This window comes from Pygoscelis adeliae, unplaced genomic scaffold, assembly GCF_000699105.1.
Source record: "Pygoscelis adeliae isolate BGI_AS28 unplaced genomic scaffold, ASM69910v1 Scaffold166, whole genome shotgun sequence".
Lineage (NCBI taxonomy): Eukaryota > Metazoa > Chordata > Aves > Sphenisciformes > Spheniscidae > Pygoscelis > Pygoscelis adeliae.
This window is the reverse complement of record NW_008825156.1, coordinates 5,136,632-5,160,824: the sequence shown is the minus strand read 5'-3', so window position 1 is coordinate 5,160,824 and position 24,193 is coordinate 5,136,632. Positions and strand designations below refer to the sequence as shown.

General features: G+C 40.1%; 2 protein-coding genes across 2 annotated transcripts in view; both read left to right on the top strand.

The window, feature by feature from the left end:
* Window positions 1-771: 771 nt before the first annotated feature.
* RIC3 (RIC3 acetylcholine receptor chaperone) lies at window positions 772-12,555 on the top strand. Its single transcript, XM_009328560.1, has 5 exons — window positions 772-981; window positions 2,247-2,325; window positions 4,460-4,553; window positions 9,866-10,011; window positions 11,129-12,555. The coding sequence occupies exons 1-5, from the start codon at window positions 790-792 to the stop codon at window positions 11,614-11,616; spliced, it is 999 nt and encodes a 332-aa protein (XP_009326835.1). The 5' UTR covers window positions 772-789; the 3' UTR covers window positions 11,617-12,555.
* Window positions 12,556-13,263: 708 nt separating this feature from the next.
* Window positions 13,264-24,193, top strand: part of LOC103920775 (protein inscuteable homolog) — a 39,164-nt gene continuing 28,234 nt past the window's right edge. Inside the window, exon 1 of the mRNA XM_009328616.1 lies at window positions 13,264-13,431. Coding sequence (XP_009326891.1) covers window positions 13,264-13,431 — 168 coding nt within the window. The remainder of the gene's footprint in view (window positions 13,432-24,193) is intronic.

The following is a 24,193-nucleotide window of genomic DNA, read 5'->3' as shown; positions in this document are numbered from 1 at the left end:
CTCTAGCAGCCATGCATCCATTTATGCTCACTCCCCTTTCTTGTTTTAAATACTCTCTGCCTCTCTCAAGGCTAGAAACCATTTTTTCCCCTCTAAAATGCTGAAGACCGTATGTCCCAAGCAATATTCAATCTCGTCTCTTATATTGCTTTACCCAACACCTTTTTAAAGAGAACAGTTTGAGGTGCCATCATTTTTCTTTATCTTTCATTACTCATTTGGTAAAAACAGGTATAACACTGCTTCTTAGGGCAACAGCCGAAAATCTATACCGGGCAAACACTGCAGTTATGTATCAGGGCGCTAGATGGGTAGTGGTTTATATATTAACATGCCTTTGTGTAATATTGAAAGATCAGGCTCACAGCAGAAAACCAATACATTGTTGGGGTTTTTTTGAGCAGAGAACCAGAAGTAAGAGTTCGGGTTTTCATCCTGTTAGGGATGCTGATTCATAGGGTCTTTGGACAAGTATATAGCTGTCAAACTCCGTGTTTTGTTAATTGCCCTGCCAGCTTTTTCTCTTCTTAAAATCAAGAGAGTAATTGTGCATACCTAACTCCTAGCACTGCAAGTGCTGTAAGTGACTGAGGATTGAGTTTACAGACTTACTACTTACAGTCCAACAGGTTACTTTATTCATCAGTGGTGGTGCATTTAAAAGTGGAGAAAAGAGGTCAGCCGCTCCTGCTGCAGTTTTAGGCTGCATGTAAAAGGGTGAAAAGTAATAGAAGAAAAATAATCGTTGTGTGTTTTTTTGCAGGGAAGCTTGGTCGCTTTCCACCGAGGATGCCTTACCAGGCCACTCCTGACAGCCGAGCTGCCCCTCATTTTCCAAGGACTCACCTTGCTGAAGCAGTTGCCAAAGCCAAGGCAGGTGGAGGTGGAAGCACTGGTGGAACTGGGAGAGGTCTTGTGGGGCAGATTATCCCTATATATGGATTTGGCATCTTCTTATATATCCTGTACATTTTATTTAAGGTAAGACCAACATAAATTGAAAAGTCAGGGAAATAACAACTAAAAAAACCTCAAAAGAGAAACGATTGGTTTCCATTTGAGCCTTGCTCAAGAAAAAATGCTTATGCTGGACCTTTGGCTGGTGGTTGAAAGATTGGTGTATCCTGTGGTTTTTGCTATTGCAAAGGCTGTAGCTAAGAATGCAGGGACAGGTTGCTGAAATGCTGTATTGGCCTCTGACCTCTTACAATTTTTTTAAGGATTTTTTTTTCCCCCAGGAAAATGTGTATGTCAAGAACAACGTTAGACTGATTTTGAATATACACATAGTATTCTGTGTGACTACATATTATATATACTGTATATGTCATGTATTGTATTATGCATTTAAAGTGGGAGAGAGGGAGTACAATTATTGCGTACCTTCTGGAACAAAAGCACCATGTTGTTGGAGAATGGGAGTTTGTAAGGTTCTATTGACCACGCTGGCACTACCCCAGCTGAGGAACTGGTTGCAAGCTAGTTTAAAAAAGCACAGCCCAAATTACCCTGAAGTGTTTCACACGTGATTTGACCTTCTAATGGATTTTTGATATGCAGGCGTGACTTGCATGTAGGTGATGACAGTCAGCTGTGTGGGAGGAGGGAGAAGTGGACTTGTGGAAATGTTTTTTCCTTTGAGTGGGGGCTGAATCCAGACTGAGCAGTGTCCAAACAGTTGAGCCTGCTCTGGACAGATGAGAGGCAAGAACGAGGTGAATTGGGTGAGCTGATCAAACCAGGACAACAGAGAAGACGAAAGAAATAGATAGCCTGCAGCTTCTGTATAGAGCCAGCCAGTATCTTTGCTGCAGGTATAAAGTTGGTAAGGAATAATGGCAGAAAACATTGCAAGAACAGCAAGTGGGGTCACATATAATTCCTTCAGAACCTGTCCTTTATTTCACAATAATTGCCCAATGCACTGTTTTTTCCCTCCTGTACGCAGAAGAGTTACAGGATCAGGCCGGAACAGCTAAATAGTCTAAAATGAAAAAGTTTTTTTTGATGAGTTATGGTTTCACTATGCTTAAAAATATCATTTGTTCCAAGTGTCTTTTAGGAGTTTTCAGCTGGCAAGATCTCCCAGGCATCTTTCACGCTTGTCTGTTTTTGCTGCTGGGCATGCTTTTCTGTGGTTACTTTCTGGCATATTGTAGTTTTCTATCCTTTTTTCTGTTGCCTTTGAGGCTTATATATTACTATTGCTGTAACTCATAGAAGGGCCGTCTTTTTTCACTCATCAGCTGGCTTCCAAGGGAAAAACTATTGCTGGAGAGCGGAAATGCCCTACTGCTGCACCTGGAAACATGAAGAGGAAAATCAGTGAGTATGACTTCTGAGTTGTATCTGTGTAGCTGTTGACTTTGTAGAGGCACGGTCCAACCAGGTTCTTCAAGTTCTGGGTACACTGTAAAGCTGCTGTTCCCCCCTGTAAAGAACAAGCCAGAAGCTTCTGTGTTGGAATGAGCAAGAGTTAAAGTGAATTACTGCACCGTCACTTTCTAATCTCATTCGGCTAATGAGACTCTGCAATAGTAGCCTGATCCCAAGCCCCCTTGGAAGCAATGTCTTTTCATGAGGTTCACGGAATTAACTGTACGGATTTGCTGAAAAGCTATGTAGCTAATGATTAAAAACAGATAATAGGATGTCCATCTATAATTATTCTATAATCCGTAATATTCCAGTAATAGTATATAAAGATATTATTAAAAGCTACCTTCATTTTTTTGAATTTGTGAATTCTTAGCCATCACCAGGCACTTTCCTACTTTTCCCTTCCCTTTCTGCAACGCTCAAAGTTTTGATGAGAAAGCAAATAGTATTCTGAAACATTATTGTGATTTTATCTAAACATCAGTGGGATAGATTCAACTATTTGTAGACATTTATTAGATAAATTAATAAGCTTAGTATTGAAGATTGGATGAGTAGTCGCCATAACACTATTTAAATGTGTTGTGTTTAGCTGGCTAAATTGTAATAGGAAAGGAAAGTACTTAGGGCTTTATAGAAAGTGCTAGCAGTAAGGTAATTCTCTTAACATAGCTGTAATTATCTTGACATTAATGCGTATATTAGGAATACCTAAGATACTCAGTGCTATAGATTGTATTTCAGTGCACTTGTACTGCATTGTGCCTGGCATTTTTGTGCAATTTATTAGCAACGGTAATTGTATTTTTTTCTCTAATGCTTGGTAAGAGAAACTAACTTTGCAGTAAGTTAAATATTTACTGTCATTGTCACCCAAAGAACTAGTAATGAAAATTATTCTGCCTTTTTCTAGAGCTCTTCATTTGTATTCCTAAAGCATTCATTGCAAGCTGTAGCAGAGCAGGGGACAAGTCACTGGACTAGGAAACACTTTCATAATGACTTGGAGGGAGTAACTTCCTTTCTCTTTACCAATTTCCCTTCCCCTGTTTTTAAAGTCTCAGACATGCTAAAGAATGACAACAGTGATACATTAAGTAATGACATTCTCCGCAGAATAGAGATCTTCCCAAAAGCAGGATGTTTGTGGATGGCTTTCTCCATTCCTACTATGTCGGAGTTGCGTTGTGCCTTTGTGCTGCTTAAATGGGTGTGCCTGTAGCAGCTGAATATTTAACTAACCCAGGCTGGTTTCATTTTGTTCTGCAGTTGGGAACAATGAAGTCTAAGCTATAGGATTTTGAGCATGAGCTAAAAAAGCCAAACAAGGAGCTCAAGCATTTTTGTTGACGTCCATGCTGTTGCATCTTTACTGTTAACACTTCCAGCTAAATTAAAGCCAGTGTGGGTGTTCCTGCATGTATGCATGTGTGTCTACTATTGTACTATGGACACATTTTTTGAAAAAAGTGCAACCATGGAAATACTGCGCTTTGCTCCCCAGACAGACACCACGTGGCTAGCTGTTGTTCAGCCGGGTGAGCCTGGCAGACGGTTAGCACTTACTGCCTACCCCAGCACACCTGTGCAGGGTTGGATGCCATCAAGCCCATAAACTTTAAATCTTTGATAAAGATGTGGTTTCTCAAACCTCAGACATGTTAGAAAATGCTCAAGTGACCTTTTGTCTCTGTTCCCAAGGACTTAACAGGGAAATTCCATGAGAACTATTAATTCTGCAGAAGACAGTAAAACACTATGGTTTCCTTAGAGGGGAAAAAAAAAAGGTATTTTCCCTAACTTTAATCTCCAGGGCGTTTACAGTGGCCCACTCACTCTGCTTATTGGAAGGTTGTTCAGGAGCCTTTGAAAGAAGGTGCTTTCTGTGTGTCCTATTACCACTGGCAATAGTCTTTACCTTCTTATACCAGGAAAGGTAGGTAGAACTCTTTAAGTTGCATGTTTTAGTTTCCTCACAGCCAGTTTGGTTTGGTACAGCAAATGCTACCTGTGGTAATGGGACAGGGATACATTTTTAAAGATCCTACTGACAAATCTTGGGATTTTGTTTCTTTTACAGCTGACTATGAGCTCACTCAACTGCAGGAAAAATTGCGAGAGACAGAAGCAGCTATGGAAAAATTAATCAACAGAGTAGGGCCTAATTGTGACAGGTATGTTTCAAATTACAGCATTTTAAGGAGAGATTCTGCTCTGATTAGAAATTAAACCTTCTTACATTGGCTATATTAAAATAGCATTTTTATTACTACTTCAAATTGTAGAAATTTGATTTTACACATCACGCTTTTTGTTCTGCAGTTTTTATCTTTTCAGCATCTATATTTAAAATAAATAATTTTTTCCAACTTCATTTTCCTAAACAGAAAAGCAACTATCCCTACCCTCCCCCTTTGTACAGTGTGTTATTTGGAAGATAATGATAGGTATGTGTAAACAGAAAATAAAACATCTACATTTAAAGTATATAAATCAACCTGTCAGCTGTGACCAAAGTAATATTCTGAATGATTCCTTAAAAAGAACTATTTGTTTCATGTTATTTTCCAGTTCTATGGATTATTTTTCTAAATAGAAATGCTGTTATAATCTATGTATATGCCTGTTAGAATATCCATAAAATATTTCTTTTAAGGGCATAATTGTATAATAATCTGATTCCATAACTTAGTTCCACTGTAACCAGTAAATCCACGCATTTGCTTCTAAATATAAAAAAGAGAGTTGTAAAATCAGGATTTAAAAATGTATTATGTTTATTAATGTTTGCTATAAATCTGAGATCACTATTCTACATTATAAAGAAACACTGGAAACAAGTCTATGTTTTCATAAGGAGTGTAACAACACATCAATAGGACAATGCATAACTGCAGTGTTTGAAAATTTAAATACCATGAATATTAAGGTGACGTTTGCAAGCAAAAAAGATAGCTGTTCAGGTTCTAACACGTTAACTTTGTCTGGATCAGTCAATGCCTGTTTTAACCCATTCCGTAGGAACAATTCTGTGCTGAACTTGCACGTTATGTTCATTTATGCTTCAAACCGCATTCTCTTTGAGTGTGTAGTTTTGCCCACTTTGCACCATGCCCTGTATTGCAGCTGCAGTCGTCTCAGCAAGATGACGTGCCAAACTTGCCTGTATTAGGCCAGGTTCCAGCAGGAGAACCCCTAAGCTGCCCTGGTTTTGTTAGTGAAACAGAGGGATACCATTTTGACTATTACTCATCTCTGTTTTGGAGAGCTAAAACAATGCTCTAAGTGTACCTTTAAGCTGCCAGAAATAGGCTTATGAGCTGCCCAGACATTGTGCTGACTCGCAGGATAGGATGTTTTTTACTGAGAAAATGGGTTTAAGGTCTGATCCAGTATTTGTTCCACTCTGTGTTATTGGCTCAGAGCCTTTATTTAGTAGAACTTCCCTGCTTTGTTCAACCAAACTATTTATGTAGATGGATCTAAAGGCCTCAGGGGAAATCAGAATCTGAATCTGCTAAAGAATTGTGTATGTATGTAGCCTCTTTAAAGAGAAGGGAAAAAGCACTTCTAGATGGAGCACATAGCTGTTTTTCAAATACACCCAGACTTTGAAGCTTTCTTAATCTACACTGTGATACTCATGAAGTTCGGTAATACTGGATGAATGTCTTAAAAGAAAATGTTTGGTTAGAAAGTGCGATTACAGCACAAAGTACACTGCTAGGCTTATTCAGTATGGATTTGATAGATTTAAATAAAAAGGAAAGAGGAAGAGAGCAAAAATTACTTGAGCTCCATTTATTAATATGCAGTTAAACAGAAATCCTTACAAGAGGAAAGTAAGAGAAAGAAGTAACCGGTATAAAATCTAAACTAATGCTGAAAGACCCCAGGTGATGCCATGGCCCATTATACTAGATATGGCACAGCAACTCCCAGCCTGCCAAGTGAAGTATTAGGAACCAAACCAGAGGACGTATTTTGCATTGTCATAAAAAACGATGGCCAGGCCAGGTCCTCAGCAACGTAACCACACCTAAAGTGAGAGATGGACAAAGATAACTGTTACCTGCTGCACACGCTTAAATGGGTAGTACGTAGTACCTAAGGATGTAATGATTCACAGCTTTGAGAAAACCTAGCACTCTTCCCACCTCTTTTTTCAACAGGTTACAAATTTAAATTGTACAGTTTTGTAATTTATCATCACATCCTATCACTGAGGGGACCTCAGTATCTCCAGTTTCTAAATGTAGACCTTTATAGTCCAGTATCTCTCAGCAGAGATGAGCAGCCTTGCTGGGATTTTGATGATTCAGAAATAAAGGCTTGATTGACGGTTATATAGGGCGCTCTGCATTAAAGGCATGCATATTGCTTTTTTTCAGGCTTTTAGCAGAGTGTTTCAATGTCGGGACAGTGATATAATGGGTACAAAAGATTTCCCTACCCCTTCTCACAGATGTCTTATCCATATTCTTTTCACCACTGTCTGTAAAATTTGGTAATTTGAAACCACTTTAAATTGAAGAATACTTGTAAATATTTTTCTCAATGGGAGTATTGTAAAATACTATCTTTTAAAAAAAATCTCAATTTCTGGTAATTAGGTAAGAGATCGAAATAATGCAGCTCGATTACCTGTTTTTAAAGTCCTGTTTACCAGGCTGTCAATTAGAAAAACTTATGCAGCTGTGGGCTGCGGCTGGGGGAGCCCCGGGGGGGGGGGGGGGGGGGGCGGTGGGGAGAGAGAGAGAGGGGCTGTACTCTGTGGGGTGCTATTCTTGGGCTATAGCTGCATTTTAATAGTGATTATTTTAAGATCATGAAGAAAAAAAATACCGGTTGACATGTCTTAGATACCATGTTAGATTATGGATTTTCACTGCAGTCATGCTAGCTCTTTAGGAAATGTTCTGATCTCAGTATAAGAATAAAACCTTTACTTTACCTGTTAGTGAGCACTTTGGGACTCTACAAAACGTAAGCATCGCCACTATGAAAAGTAATAGCTGTGTTGGAGCTACAAACACACAGAGCAAAAATAATGACCTTTTCTTACACTGTAAACCTTTTGCATCTGTTGTTCTCTTAGTATTCATAAGTGCATTATACCCTGGTAAATCTCCCGTACGCAGGCAGCCAGATGTCTTATGCATTGCCAGCATCCTACAGTAAGTCTTCCTAGAGGCCTTAAATGAAGTAGAAATAGTGCATGGGCTTTGTTTTTTCGTTCTCTACAGGGAAATTTGTCTTTTAAGCAAGGTATCTGGAGGAGGAATACTCTGAAATACAGAGACCTTGTGTTGCAATAAGACAGTAGTGTGAGTAATGAGGAAATTAGGAATTTTCCTATATGAAATGCCACAGTGATGCAGCTGCATTGATTGATCCTATTATCTGAGCTAGCATATCTCCCCATTGTGCTAAACAGACAGGCCTCTTTGTCTTTATCCAGGTAATATATATTCAAATTATATACACTTTTGTCTATAAAAGGAGGATTAGTTTGGCAGTTCTATTACAGCTTCTGTCAAAGGCAGCTAGCTGATGAAACCATTTCTTTTTATATGCCTCTTAATTCACATCTCAAATTCTACATCTGCATAACCTAGACTTTTGAGAAGATGCTGTCTCACACCTTTGCTTGTTCTGTGGAACAAACTGCCACCGCAACTTGAAGGGACTCAGTGCAACCTCCATATAGTGCTTGGACCATATCAGCTTTTCAAACTGTGGGGCAAAGTGTCCCCCAGGGGAAGCACAGAGAAATGATGTTTAGCCTTGTGATCTCAGTCACTAACAGTTTAATCTGGGTAGCTGCTAATGAAACCAGTGGGCCCGCTCCTGAGCTAAGTTCAGTTACAGACAACTGTGTGCAGCTGTGCACAAAATATAGCCCAGGGTGAGCGATTTGATCGCCGTCACACAAACCAGCAGTATGCTGCTAATCTCTTTGGCTTTAAACCAGTATGACTCTGCTGCCTTTAGTGGAGTAACTATCGTGTCACCATCATTACTGTATATGTAGAGCAGCACAAAGTACCTATTAAAGTGCTACTCTAGTCATGACAGTTAGTAAGAGGAAAAACTGAAGATGGGTGCTGCAAGTTTTCAAGTTTATGAGAATTCAGGTACCTGAAACAAGGTTTAGGTAGATACTAATCACTTAAATCCAAAATCATTAATCTGTTTCCAGCTCCCCTCTTCCCATCTCACCCCTAAGATTCACCGAGCAGCTGTCTAATCTTGGAAATTATCTGCCTGTGTGATGGTCTGGAGATCACCAGAGATATCTGTCTGACCTTACGTACCGCTTACAGTTCAGCATTCTGCGCATGCCAAGGGTCACCCTCTCTGGGTAACTAGGGGCAAGAGATCCTGCCTAAAACTCAGCGAGATTCAAAAGAGCGCCAGAGTAGCCTCAGTCCCCTGAGAGGCTTGAACTGGCACTTACACAGAGATCAAACACCTGCTTAAAAACAACTTGAAACTCAAGATGAAACAAGCACAACAGTCAGAACCATTTTCACCCCTAAGTACAGCCAGTATCTCTCTTATTCTGACCTACTGAGTTAGTTGGTAGACCTCAGATCACCACTCTCCAAATACTTCTTTTTTGTCCATAAGATTTTTAGGAGACTATTTTTTTTTCCAGAGAAAATAACATGTAATGACTACATGATCTTATCTGTTGGAAGCATTTTTGTTACAACAGTAAGTAATTGTATTACCTGAACAGTAGTAATTACTAGAATCAGCAGTGTAGAACTAGTCAAAATTATAGTTTGGTTTTAATCTGATAAAAATCTCAGTCCTCTCCTACTCTGCCTCTGATTCTAAAAGGCAAGTTAAAGTTAAATGTAACACATTCTTTTCATTTTTAAATCTTCCTTCCTGCTTCTCCCCCAACTTCCCTGCCAGGCAGCATTGTTGACTCTGTATAATAACATGACGATCTGTCCAACTGACATTTCTTAATGAGGCCTTGCAAATTTAATACCTTTAATTGTCACAATTAGGGATCATTAGACTCTTGAGGCTAATGTCTGTGTGAGACATTTTGATCAGCCCCACAAGTTCCTTTAAATGTAGCATAGGTTGTGAATTACATTTTCTTATCATGCTTCACACAAGATATGGCCCTCGAATTCTCACCTAACACTCTTTTAAAGGCCAGAAATTTCTGTAATGTCTTTTGTACCATAACTCTTGCTTGTGTGTCACTTTCATCTTGCTCTCACATTGGCTGTACCTGCCAATGTTCCTTTACCTGTTTAAGTTTGCGGGCTTTCTGGATAAATGGATAAACCTTTATACCGAGCTGAAGTGCAGACCACATGCAGATGTTGAATAGTGATCATACTGCAGCCAGGTTTCTTCAGACTGTGCTGCTGGGACGGACCAAACGGTTGGGTTCAAACTCTGTTAATAGTTTGTAATAATAGTGGACTGAATTCTGGTGTCTAACATTTTCTAGCAGTACTCAAAATGTTACAACAGACCAGGAAAAAAGGTTACTTCAGCAACTCCGAGAAATTACTAGAGTTATGAAAGAAGGAAAATTCATAGATGGCATCTCTCCTGAGAAGGAAGCTGAAGAAGCTCCTTACATGGAGGATTGGGAAGGTAAGCAAGAGCCTTTCTTACCATTACTCTGACAAGAAGCATTGAATAAGGATTACTTACAGTCCCAGATCCTTCCAACATTTTTTGTTAACTTTATCCTTCCTTTTCAGAAGTCAGTGGTCAAAACTTTGCAAGAGGTTGTTTGTTTTCCCAACCATAATAGAAGAAAATAGATTTTGAGGCATCCAGCATTTCCTTTAGTGTAAACACTACACTATCTGCTGCCAGAAGTGGCATATGAATATTCACATATGCTCCATCTGCTGCTGGGTCTTGGCTGCTGTAGGTTTATATCTTTCCCTTTCTTTGCTGGGCTAGATTTCATGCAAAATCATAAAACCCTTGGAAATCAGAATCAATATGTTTTGGATAACTTACAGTTTTTACTTTTGATTGATTAGTCATTCTTTGTTTGCTCCAGTGTTGTAAAAGTCAACTCCAGGAAGTCTGTCTTTTAAAAATTCTTTATTTTAATGTCCTTTCTGTTCCTTGGCATTTGCTTGTTACATAAATGTGTTTTCAAGATACCCTAGTTGAGCGGCTCACTATCATAATTTTAAATGCAGACTTAATTCTTTGCTCTTTAAGAAGCTTTCAAAGATGATCCAAAACATAAAGCATAAACAGTGGCCTCAAGCTCTGTTTTCTTAAGTCAAGTTCATGATGCATTTTCTAAAATGAAATGCACAAAGTCATTGACATATCTGGTTTTTCAACTTTATAAATAATGCTGTTTATACCAAAAGTCTTCAAAACATGAGTCAATCTGTAGACAGAAACAAAAAAAATGGATCATTTAAAGATCTAAGACTCAATTTTCACCTGTTAGCTCCCATAGCTTTCAGCAAAGCTCAGATATTCACTCCTGAAAGTCAGGGTTGATATCTTGGCTCCCTAAAAATAAGTGGAGTTTTGCCATCATCTCCCAAGAAGTCATGTTTTGCATGTTCTTGCCATGGATTTAATACTGTGACGTATACATGGCATTAAATAGATGACACTTATACTGGCAGTGCTAAAAACAACTGTTCTAACAAACTTGTGCATCCATCACTGAAGTCAGTACTACTTTTAAATGCTGGTAACACTTCAAGCTGCATATCACTTTATTCCTAAGGTTATCCAGAAGAGACCTATCCTGTCTATGATAATTCCGATTGCTTCAAGCACAAACAGGACACAATCCTCGTAGATTATCCTGACCTGAGCCAGCCCTCTGCAGAAGAGCTGGCAGAAAGAATGGAGGGCATGGAAGATGAGGAGCATCTGTGCAATGAAACCCTGCTTACTGATCTCACCATGGGAAGGGGCCGTCATGGTTTAATGCAGAAAAAGCACGAGGTAACTGGCATCAGTGAAGAGGAGAGGGACCTTCATCACAGCCAAAGCATTGAGGAGTGCTGTTGTTATGAGGATGACGATCCTGCTGTCATAGCGGAGAATGCTGGATTCCACTCTGAGAGCTGCAGCGAAGCAGAAGAGCCAACCCAAGAGGACCTGTCTGTGGAGTCAGAAAATCAAAATGCAGCACTGAAACAGCAAAAAGCCAGTGATTCAGATGAAACAAGCGCACTGAGAAAGCGCAACACAAAAGGGCTTGAGTAATAGGGACAATAGTGGATGTTACCTAGATGGTGAAGGTAGAGGTCATAAACTGTCATTCGTGTGGTTTTTGTTCCCGATGAAGACTTCTCTATGTTCATCTCCTTGTACCAATTTCATTCCCATGGTAACAATCAGTCACATCATCTTCCTGAACTGGAAGCCAATGCCCTCTTTCATGCAGTCTTGTCATGACTTACCATGACGTTGCCAACAGCGCTTTGTCCTTGTTTTTTGGAGACTGGTATCTTGGAGCAGATTATTCTGTTAGGATATTTGTGATTCTTTCCTTTCCGATTCTGAACAACGTCCTAATTTTTGCCCTTTGTTATCCCAGAGTTAACCAAATGTCTCTTCTGACTCTCTCAAAAGCATCTGTTTGTGTCCTACCAGTTATGAGAATTAATCAAATCCATATATATTTATGAGATTACCAGGAAGCTGGAGGAGAGAGTATGCCTTCTTTCTCTTACCTGAATGTTAACTGATCAGCAGAACAGACGATAGTCACAGACGTGACTCTTTCTTAACCGTGTCATTGCTGCTGTACACCCGGGAAACTGTTGTCACTACAATCCACAAAATTCATACGCTACCCCAACCCACAGCCCATTTCCCAGCTTATTCCATGCTGCAGGACCAGTAGCCTAATCTATGTTGTGTTCCAGGAAGAGTGTGAGCAAGACCGAAGCGTTATGAGTTGTTTTTTGTCTTTGCCATAGCCATCGTGAAACGTCTTGGTGAAACTCCCAGATGAGTGCAGGAATCGGACCATACTTTGTGTTAGAGAACACCGTGAAAAATATCCCTGGGGATTAAAAAAACAAACACCGGGGAGGTTTGTCCCTAAAAGCAGAGAAGAGAGCGAGGGTGAACCTCAGACTGAAAAGAAACCCCACCACCTCCAGGCCCCGAGGACCTCCCTCGGTGGCCTCTTACAGACTCCTCATGTCACACCGGCACAGCAGGCACAGCATCCCAAAGGGCTCCAGGCCTTCTTCCCTCTCCCTTGGGGCTCCGTGCAGAGGACATGGCACCTCCCCACGCTCCAGGGGTAGGGCTGGGGGATGGGGAAGAAGGGCCCACGCAACACCTGGCAATTAGCAATTCTTTTAAGGAGTGCTGGGAGACCTTACGCAGGCTGGCTGCACCTCCCTTTCCTGCCAGCGGGATGTCTGGATGCTTTGCCCCCTCTCATCCACTGTCGGGCATGGGGCCTGTGCCACTTGCAGGGAGCCGGGTCGGTGGGGGGTCACCGAGGACCCCCGACCCTCCTGCAACACCATTGCTGCCATCTCGTCCAGGGGAGCCCAGGCACGGGATGAGGAGGGGGCTGGAGCCCAGGCAGACGCGGGCAGGTGGAGGGCAGTCCCTGTGCCCAAGGGGCAGCAGAAGGGCACAGGGGAGCGATCCCCAGGAAAGGGACCCTCAGCCCCCCTGACCCTCCCCCTTCTCCCACATGAGGGCATCTTTCAGGCCACAGGTGCCCCAACTCCCAGAACAGCCATATTTGGCCATATGTATTCCCATCACAGTGGCCTCCTGATGTCACAAGGCACCTTGCTGCCATTTGTTCCGGGCCCTATAAATACAGGGACCCTGGCAGCTGGCCCACAATTTGCTGAGCTTCAAGGTCCTCAGGATCCAAGGATGCCTGGAAACAAGAGGTCCAAGAGCAAAGCGGGCGGCTGTCCATCTTTGCGTGGGGGAAGAGAAGACACGTGGCTGCAGGAACCACAGAGGAAGAGGAGGCAGCTTCAGACAGGGGGTACCATCAGCCACATGTACCATGTGGCTGGTGGTGTGGAGCCCATGGAGGTGGGTCCACTCGCAGATCAAGAAGAACTGATGGAAGTGGATCCACCTCCAGCATGGCTCCCCTGGCACCACTACACCATGCCAGGGCACCCCTCCATGACACCATCAACACAGCGCTGCAGGAGCGCCCGGCGTCACAGGAGCGCCCGACGCAGCCACTGCACCTGCCAATAGCTGGGAGGCCCAGCCTCCATGCATAGCCGTCCTGCAGACTCACCTGTTCTGTCTCCCGGCGTCAACAGTTATTGTGTTGCTTGCCATGGGTGGTGTGAACCCTTCTTTCCCATCCCCCATCCCCAGCAATGCAGAGCTGGATGCTTATGAGGCTGAAGCTGAAGTTCTATGTCACCGGAGACCTTGTCACAGGAAGATGTGCAACTAGAGCCATGCAAGATCTGTATGTGATGACATCATCATGTGCATGTGATGAAATCATTACCTGGTCAGTTTGTTGTCTGCAAACCTTCATCTATACTGAGTAATCCTGCAGTCTGCCATGTCTAGCTGTGATAAAATTCATTTAGTGTCCTTTCATTTCTGACCAGAGTCTCTGATTAACTAACATTTATGAAATAAGGGAAAGAAATGAAATCTAAAAGAAAAGAAAAAAAAATAATCCGTTACAAGTAAGTAAAATGGAACAGCAATGCTGAGGTTGAAGCCTTCTGGTAGCCTGACCATTGCTCTGAAGAACTCTGAAGGCAGAACAAGACCCCTTTGGAAAGTATTTCTGGTGGCCGTGAACAGGCAGTTTCTCTAGCCTTTGGTGAGGTAGGAAAGAATATACAGGTTCTAGATTCCTGGAAGTAGGACTGGGCCTTTCTCCTACTGAAAAATTTTCAGTCAGCTGTTAATGGAAAGACAGGGATTTTCCATTTTTGTGATAGTACAAATTGATTTATAAACCTGATCTTCTTCCCATCTGTGACGTTTCCTTTACGTCCATACACATATGTCTCATAGCCACATATCAATTTAAAGAGCAGGTAGGTAGTTGTTTTAACTTGTTGCTGTTTTTAATATGATTCAGTAAGTAGGCATAACGGGAACAACTATGTGGGTGGTAGTCATTCCTGCAGAGTTTACCATGTCTGACAAAGAGCCTGCGTGCTGAGAAGAGAGCCCTAGCAGGGCTGTTGTAGTAAAGTGAAATGCTGCCTCTGTCTCGATCTTCTTTTGCAAGTACTTCTATTTCCTGCCCTGGGTGAATTTCTTGAACTTGGCAGCTTACCTTACCAAATGAATTGCTGTTTCTCCTTAGCCACAAGCAGCCACTTGTGAGTTTCTCAGTGGTGCAGGAATGGCCAGACTTCAGGGCATTGGTCTTGTCTGTTGCCTGCAGACCTGCAGCACAGATCTGTTTTGCTGCACGGCACTAGTGCTTTAGCTGGCTGTGTAAAAACTGTGGGTAAGATTAAGATTCAGTCTAACTCCTCTTTGCTTCTGTTGATTTTCCTGGTTTCTCGTATAGTCTCTTTCTTTCTTTCTTCCTGCTATATCATCTTTGCCCTAGAAGAGCCTGTACTGCCAGAAAACTGCTTACATGTTCTCCTTTTTTGCCCATCTCTGTGATAACACAACCGATGTTGGCAGAGTCACATAAGCCCCTGTTTGCACGAAAACCTGTGTCAGAATATAGCAGAATTTCAAGAAAGTATTTTGGACTTCTGCTAGAAAAAGGCTAAGAACCTTTCAAAGATCAATGGCTACAGAAATTTCTGTACTTATCAATGCCACCGCCACCAACTGTCTACCAGGCAAGAGAGTTGAGAGGAGTGAGAGGAAGACCGGAAGTTATGAAGGTAGGCTTCATAAACACTGAGACACTGCTTCCCCTGTCTCCGCAACTTGCAGCAAATGTGGTTATGTCAGTTCTGTCAAATGAATAGTGTGACAAATGATTCCAGTATGAAAGGCTAGCATGAAATCTCCTTATAACAGCCTTTTGACTGTAGGAATTTTTCATGTTTAGTGTAAGCTCTCAAAATCTTCCATTAAGTAAGACTGAAATTAAATCTTGAGCTTATTTATTTATTTATTTATTTATTCATTTATCGGAGGCCTGGGAAAAGGAAATAAAGCAAAATCCGAGAGCAGGGATGCTGTGAAATAGACAGACTAAAGGTGACTACATTGTCTGGCCAGAATTTTCAAAAGTGATTCATAACATTAAACGTCAGTATTTTTGGATTCCAGGTTAAGTCACCAGAATGAAGTTTGGTATCTAGCAAGTTGTGGATATCCACTGACCATCAAATGGAAATTACATCCATTCCATAAAACTAATACTTAATTGCCATTAAATTCAAAGATAGGCTGATAATGTATTTTCAGTGTTACTGCCATCCTTCTGATGTGTACACAGTTTAAGAACACTCACTAAGTGAGTGTTGTTATGGTCACGTATGGGTTTGTAGTAAGGTTTTACCCTTGTGGTAGTTAAGCTGTCATCAAAGCACTTTAGATGGAGACGTGGTTATTGTCCCTTCAGAGGTTAAAAAAGATTGGTCAAAATAGAGTGCTAAGTTGATTATCAGTCAGCATGGAGGAACAGATCCACCCGTGGGGCTAAAAGACTTATTCAAATGTAAAATCAGGAAAGAATCTGAGCACTTCTGCGTTTGAGCCTTTTAGCTGTAGTGATCTAGGAGGAATGAAATCCTCCTTGTATTTCTGTCTCTAAAAGGATTGTCATATGGCATTTTAAGGACATAAAAAATGAGCAATAACTCTCTGAATATGGTTTGAAAACTTCATGAGAGTGAAGTGCAAGTTGAAAGTCCGTGTTGCCAACTTGTTGACTCATGCAGTGTAATCCACACATTGTCTTATGCAATAGTGGCACCCAGTGGAGGCTGGAATTACAGCAAAGTTTCTGTTGCTGCTGGTTGAGGCTTGCCCAAATCTACCCCGAGTTTAGGACTGCAGGCGCTGATTCGGGAAGGTAGGTCTATGAGGACAAAAGCTATGCACAACTTAAATGTTCTCCTAAATCAAGAACTCTTACCTGTCAACCGGGCTTTTGATTTGAAAAGTTTAGGCTAACTGAGCGTTTATCTATCTATTCACAACAAACTCTGGATAGTGTGAGGGCCTTTTTCCTACAGGATGGACCCTCTGCTTTACCTGCATTAGTTCAAAAACCTTAAGCTACATCCAATGCAAGGGCATCCAGGGGAGTGGAGGAAAAATGCCCTCTACTCCTACTGCCCTGAAAGTAGTGCTTGAATAGTGACAGTATCAGCCTCAAAAGCTTGGAGAGAAAGTGAAGAGCAGCACATGTGCATAGAGGCAAGGGGGAACAGAAGGAAAGCACGGCTCCTGATTCAGTAGCAGTCTGGGCTTAGATGCAATAGTCTGAGTAGGCTGTAAGGTGTGTGAGAGGAGTGAGAACAGGAGGAATGCCAGACGTGTGTCATGTAGGTGGGAAGGAAGTCTCTAGGGAGCATATTTTAATGTTTTAAATTCAGGCAATGCTAAAAGTAGCACCACCAAAAATAAATGGACATATTGACAATAAGCTGTAAGCAGATCAAACCCCCCGTAACATGGAGTCCTCGATATGTGACAATGTGCGTGGAATATCAGATTCCTCTAAAGAATATATTATTTACTTTGAGGCTGGTCAGCGCGCTGCTCCGTGGGGAATGAGGCTATATGTGTCATTGTCTGTTTATTGTTTTCCCAGGAGTCATATATTGCAAATAGTTGTGGTGAACAGGGATTTGGGAGTAACTGACTCCCAAGAGTTCTCTCCCAATAGAGCTCTCCCAAGAGAGGCAAAAAGAATTGAATGAATTAGAATAATGTTCCTGTGTACCTAGTACTACTGAGCTCAGATTTCATTTCCAGGTTGCATGCTTGCTCAGTGTCTGATATTATCAGAAAAATGTGGTTAATTAGGATTATGATCTGAGTTCCTAGAAAATTTTCATCTTTAACTGGTTTAGCACCCTCTGCCCCTTTTTTTTGCATTTATTTTTACATTTCGTTGTAAGCGCTGGATGCTTTGGCATTTTGGCCATGCTGGAATTATTTTACATCTGCAAGGAGAGGCTGGATGCAGGAAAGCATGTTCAAGTAACTATTGTTTTGCAGTCAAGAAAGAGTTTAAGAAAGGGAGAATGACAAGTTGGACCAGTTTATTTACACACTTTGGAATTGTTTTCATAGGTGCAAAAATCATTAGGCAGAAGAGGCTGCTTATTAAGTGCCTGTTCTGTCACTGTTGAGTACTGTATTTTGCAAGTGAGCCCATTAACTCACCAGGACTTTCTGTTGATGAGGTTGCTATTCAGTGTAAGATATACTCCCATAATTTCTGGAGAAATGACTGCTTATTTTAATGATAATAGGTAGCATCATTACAATGGCATTTATCCCAGCATTATGTGGCGGTAGGTAAGTAGATTTTTGTCTTCGTTTTATAGCACAGGGTGTGAGAGCAAAATTAAATCACTCAAGAGTAAGAAGCTGCCTCAAATCTGTGTGATGAACTTAATGGCTGATCCAAACATGGTGTTGTACTAGTGTAGGCTGACGAAGGAATTATAATGAAAGAGAAGGCAAATCAGAGCTGTTAGAATAGGTTTTCAATTTATTTTTGAGCTAGATACCTGATTTGTTCTGAGCAAAATTATTAAAAGCCGTAAGACACCATTTTTGTTACTCACTAAAGATTGTTGCTATCTCATCCTGTATCCTGGAAGAAGAATTGGTTACAAGTCACCAGATCTCACCTAGGAAATAGTCATGGATGAAGCCATATGCCTTCTGACTTCCTGCTCCTGTTAGACAAATTTATTGTATGTGTTTAAAGGCTGTAACAAATTGCTTTTCCCCTTACTCAGAAGAGGATTTTTGAGGAATTGTGCCCCAGGGAACTGGCAGTGTTTGAATTCCCTAGCCCATGGCATTTCTGTGCTGCTGTGTCAGATTATGTTGAGACGCACACCCTACACCTTCACTGTACTGGCTTTGCCATCTAAGTTGTACTGCAAGCGATACCGACACTACTCTGAGTAAAAATTCTGTGTGCTGTTCCCCTTTGGTTCATCTTCCCTTCAAGCTCCTTTAAACATGAAATAACACACGTGTCTAATTTTTGGCACAGTTTTACCACTTCTCTGCTGGAAGGATTTCTGTCTTGTATGAACTAGTCAAAATGAAGGACTTGCCACAAAATGTATGAAGAAGGTAAGGCACCTAGGACCTAGGGCATTGGAGAAGGCATTCGGACAGACAAGTCCAGTTAATCAGATGAAGACTTTCATCCCGAAAAAGGACAGGTAATTGAGACATGCTCATGTAATTACAATTGATTTTGCTCACAGGAAAAAAAAAAAAAGACACAAACTACGGCAATTGCTGAAAGTGGTAATGGAGAAGGAAGTAATTTTAAGTAGAGATGCTGCTGGCTTTTTTCTTTCCTTTTCTGTCTTAGTTTTTAAAGAAAGCTATGAGTGCTGACTTCTAATCCTAAAAAGAAGCCAATCAGGGTAAGTCTATACCAATAAATGGTATTTCAGAGTTGCAGGAAAGAGAGAATAACAGAGAGAGAGAGATAGGAAAGAATATAACAAAGACCTTTTCAGCAACTTGAGTTAAGATTTATAATTGAATTAAGAAAAATCAGTTGTTCAAGCTCATTAAAAGATGACTGATTAGACATTTTTCCTTTTTTTTTTTTTTAAGCAGAATTGTTTGTAGCCAGCTGTTCTGAACAGAAACATGATTGCACTTTCCCTTAAAATCCTTCAGGCTTTAGAGTAGGTACTATCTTGCATTTACCTTGGTCGTTCATCTTGGTTTGTAATGACTTCTGTATTTTACCTCTGGTTAATGGTGCTCATCAGTAAGACAACCAAGGATCTAAGCCATAGGCATCAATAAAAGCCCAGCCAATATCTCTGTTGCAGCTGGGCAACTAGTCCATAATGGCTAGCAATGGAGATGACAAAGAGACACTCTGCAGGCTTTGTGCATAAGGAGTGGGAAGCCTTAGCTTTCTGCTGTGGCAAGCACCATCTAGAAGGCAGTTTGGATCTACTGTGCTATAAAGGTATCTTTGCTCAGTGATGTGACTGATTAATCTCCAGAGTTCACAGTGAATAGATTTTTGGACCTGAGAAGATCTGAGTGGAAATCAACAGTTAATTAGAAGCAAACGTGTTGCTTCTAAAATTCCCTGGATGCATGATAAAAGATGCTTTACAAAGCAGTTTAAAAAGTGTTTTAGAAAAAGACTTAAAACCCCCCCTCTACATTGCTCTGCTGAAGTCTGAGTGCTGTTATAAACATACATGTTGTCTTTGGGATCTGAATGTTAAAAGTAAAAGTTTTACTCTCCAAAATTGTCAACCAGTCATTGTAACTTCTAAATATGACATAACAGGGCGAGGAAAGAAAAGGAAGATGGAAACTCATTTAAAAAATGTGTATATATTCAAGGGCGTTATCATGTACATATGAATGGTAACCTAGCTGTTTTGGGACTGTGAAGTCACATCTAGCAAACGTACTGATACTTAATAGATCTCACAGTTAACAAAATTTCACAGTTGTGACAAACTTTTGCCCATAGGCTTTCATGAAGAACCACTAGAAGGCGTTGAGTGAAAGCATTTAATTAGAGTACTCCAACACTGTTGCTGCTATCTTTGCTATTGGCAATATAGAAATTATTCTGATGTGGAACAATATGGAAATAAATGCTATTGGTATTTGATTTGGGTATTAGGAAAGAGCATAGTCACAGACCAAAACCCTATGATGCTAACTATTTTATGTATACACACACACACACAAAGTCTCTTCAAGAACTGACAATTCTATAAATATTTTGAAAACAAAAGCCCACTTGTTCAATGTAATAACTGTTGTTTACATTATTAAATAGAATTTTAGAGCAGACACTGTGAACAGAACATCTAGGTGTCTAGGTGGTCTGAGAGTATTCACAACTGTAAAGGCCTATAGTGAAATTTGGAACAATATGGGATGTGGAACACTTCCCAGCTCAACTAGGTCTTGATCCTGTGGAAGGACTTTTATTGATGGCTTCAAACTTCACTGGGGAACGATAAGACCTCTGTTTGTAGTATGATTAATGTGCCTGAATTGCAAGGCACATTTCACTTATTTTGTGTGAAGCTAAGCCTGTAGCATGCTCTTTGTTCATGGAAAGTGAGAGAGACAGTGGTTCTTAGCACACAAGAGACTCAGTCCAAGACAAAGTTTTGAATGATCTTTACTAGAACATCTCTCCTTCTAAGTAAGTTATATGTGGAGAGCAAAAGAAAATGTGTGAGATATTGGCCTGAACTTTTTGTTTGGAGGCTACTAATCCAGTGATAAGCAAAATTAAAATGTGTGGGTTATTTTTAAAAATTATTTGCACTGATTATTCCTCCCCCCCCCCCCCCCCCAAATCCTTGTTGGCTTTGAATTTGGCATAATTCATTTATGTTGAGTCTTGTTTGGATAGCTTACCTTCTTCATCAGACGTAAGTCAAAGTAAATTTCAAAAATACGCTGAATTCATCTGTGGTAAAAAATAGTGGGAGTGATATAACACAGACTTTGCACTGGCTTTTCACTAGTAGTTGCTATCATTGCTTACAGTGCTAGCTCAGTCTTGTTGCAACACTTTCCCAAGGGTAAGAAGAATGTGACCAGGGCTCTACCTGCTGCCCAGTGAAGCTGGACACAGCTGTACTGCGAGAGGTGGTTGAGAGAGCTTCCAATCCTAATATAAATAGAAACATGTTCATAATCTTTTCTTCCTTTTGTTCTTTGTCAGCTGTAGAGCGGAAATATTATAAAAATATTTCCGTTTTAATATTTTATTTACAATCTGAATTATTCTAAAATAGATTCTTGAGCAAATGACATTTATTCTGTTTGTTAGTGCTGTTCGAAAGGGAGAGTACACTGCAAGCAAGTCTCAGGAGAGAATCCAGTAAGCCACTATTTCATTCCAGTGTCTAGCAAGGCACTGTCCTTCAAAACAGCATTTTCTTTCTCCCAGACTCTTTGATCTTTAACAGAATTTGAACTCTTTCTAGAAGTTTGATATACTTTGATCTAAAGTTACGTTCTTTGGCTGCAAGTGTTCAGTAGTTCTGATTTTGGAGTGACATGTTTATACCCCTGTTTTCTAGTTATCACACTTTTCTAGTATCTGTTCTAGGTGTCCCATGACATTATCTGTGCTTCCCTCTGAAACAGAAGAGAATAGGTCCTAATCCTGGGAGCTTCTCCTGAAGCCAGGGGAAGCCCTGTACCGTTCTGTGGAGAGCTGCAGTGGCTCTGCTTGTGTTATTTACAGACTGGCAGGTGCCAGAATGAAGCCTGATCACATGAAATTTCTAGCCCAGACTTGGGCTTTACAGATCTGGAGGATTAGGTTGGTTTGGAATATGGAATGAGAGTTTTTACTGCTTATGTGAAGTGAACTTTGAGTGTTGTTGGGGAATTCTAATATTTAGTACTTGCTATTCGTTAGGTTGCTCCTGTCATAACATCTCTTGTGAGTATTATTCTAAGAGTGAACAAACTGGCTCATAGCTTAGGGATGCTATTAGAAAAACAGGCAGTGACTGGATGACAGAATCAGAACAGTATTTGGGACTTTCCTCAACAGCATGCTTCTTTTCCCAGATACATGCAGCTTCTTAGCTAAAATATGGCACGTTGAGGTTTTACCTTTGCCATAAGATAATGCTCACACATTTTTCCATCTAAAATAACCAGAGAAGGTCCTGGGCTATTGAAGCTGGAATCTGCTCACTAGGTAGATTCAATTTCAGTGAGTTCTGACATGGTTTTCTGATGTGAGATCAGTTTATGAAAATAAGCCTGACCTGCAAATATGATTTTGAATGCAGATTGGAATTGCCCCTGTATAAAAGTGCTATGTTGTAGCTATCTTTGCCTGCTGAAAAAATAATCTCTATTGAAAGTGTAATCAAATACGTGGTTTTGTTCCTCCTTCATTGAAACACTAGCTTAATTTTAGATATATATATTTGTTATCCTTGATAAGGATGCTTATTTATGTTGAGACCTGGTAAGGCAGCAAACGATATCGAGTAGAAGAAAAATCAAAGTTCAGCTTGTAAAAATATTCCATTTTGTCAGCCTCTTAGCATTGTCCTTATTTCTTCTAATATAAAATCAATATAGCAACTATATTTGGCCAAAGAGCAGTACTGGGAGGCTGTAATGGAGAGAAAAACTTCTGAGATCATTTTACCTGATGGCTCATAGTAGACCTCTGACTGCTCATAAAGATTCCATGCAAACAGCTGATCTTAAACTCGAATTCCTTATGCTTAAAGCAATTCTGAAATTATTTTATTGCCACTGCAGTCATAGAAATAAATCAATGTTTGTAGGAGACCCAAGGAGATTTTCCTAACTGTCAAGAGAGGAATCTGAGGACCAAATAGCTTGAGTCTGCTGCAGCCAATAAAGTTCCATCAATTTTCACCAGATGAAAACTGCTACTTTTTTATTTTTTTTAAATTCTTGTTTGAATAAGGGTAGCAATTTCCTCTGTTGTTATTACAACACGAATGGACTCTTATTGAGTTGCTCACTAAAAGTTTTATAGCTAAAGTGCTGTGAGTGTTTTCATTATAAATGGCTATCATAAAGCTCTATAACTTGCTTGTAAAAATTCTCTGCTAATAAAAATCTGGTACATACAAGGTCGGTTCTGGAGCTAATTAATTAATTAACATTATATTATATACTATACAAATTAATATTATAAATATTTATTAATTAATTTATTAAAAAAATTGAAAGCCATTGTGAGGTAATGAATGTAACAAACAATTATATTAACGCTTGGTGCCTCATAGTGCTTTTCTTAAAAGCAACAAAAAGTTTTAGAAAGAACAACATGGGTGAAGCACTGCATCAGTTCTGGCAATTATGTGAATTTAGACATAAAAACATTTTTCTGAACAAGTTGCTGTATATATTTAATACATTCTATTAGATAAATGTCCTACTGTTATGGTGCATTTAATTAGTGTGTGTGTGTGATTCAAATACTGTAGAGGCCTTGCATTTCAGAGACTCTGGATATTTTTTAGGCTAAACTGACTGACACCGTTGAAATAAGAAATATTTGCAGGAAAATTATTTGCATAAGGATCTGTTTCTGAATGCATTTGCAGAATCTTATATTTAAAGTAACAGTAAAAAAAGCGACATCCTGTCCTATCTCCATTGCTTATTCACTCTCTCTGTCTTTCTAATGTAACTCTACTTTCTGCTGTGGTGTTTTCACTGTCATACTTTGTGCATAGGTTAGGGTTATGTTTGTTTCTAACTTCAGGGTGTAATGACCTGTTTAAGAATTTTAATCTGATGAGAGGAGAAGATGTGAAATTACAGTAATAATAATAATAAGCCCTTTTATTAACTCTTTATCATAATCATGTTAAGGTTTGAAAGTATTGACTTAAACACATCCAGAACTCTAGCAGGAAGATTATCAGGTACTTTTCCTGAGAGAAGAAAGGCACTATGAAGAGTTAGATTAGCTGATGATGACTGATTCTCTGGCTGTAACCTCCATGCTGCTCCTTTTGGATAGAGGTACTTTCTCATTATTGTAATAGATGAAGAGGGTCCTCTAAAAATGTGGCATGCATGGGATTTTTTTTTTTCTTATGAAGAGGTACACTAACAGACACTTCTTGAAAATAAAATCCACGGTGTCACACCAAAAACTAAATGATACAAA

What these genes read in the sequence shown, in the direction of transcription:
- RIC3 (XM_009328560.1), top strand. Translation starts at nt 790, where the DNA reads ATGCCTTACCAGGCCACTCCTGACAGCCGAGCTGCCCCTCATTTTCCA. An exon ending in TCCTGTACATTTTATTTAAG is followed by an intron (nt 982 to 2,246) that starts GTAAGACCAACA and finishes TTCACTCATCAG; the next exon opens with CTGGCTTCCAAGGGAAAAAC. An exon ending in TTACATGGAGGATTGGGAAG is followed by an intron (nt 10,012 to 11,128) that starts GTAAGCAAGAGC and finishes TTTATTCCTAAG; the next exon opens with GTTATCCAGAAGAGACCTAT.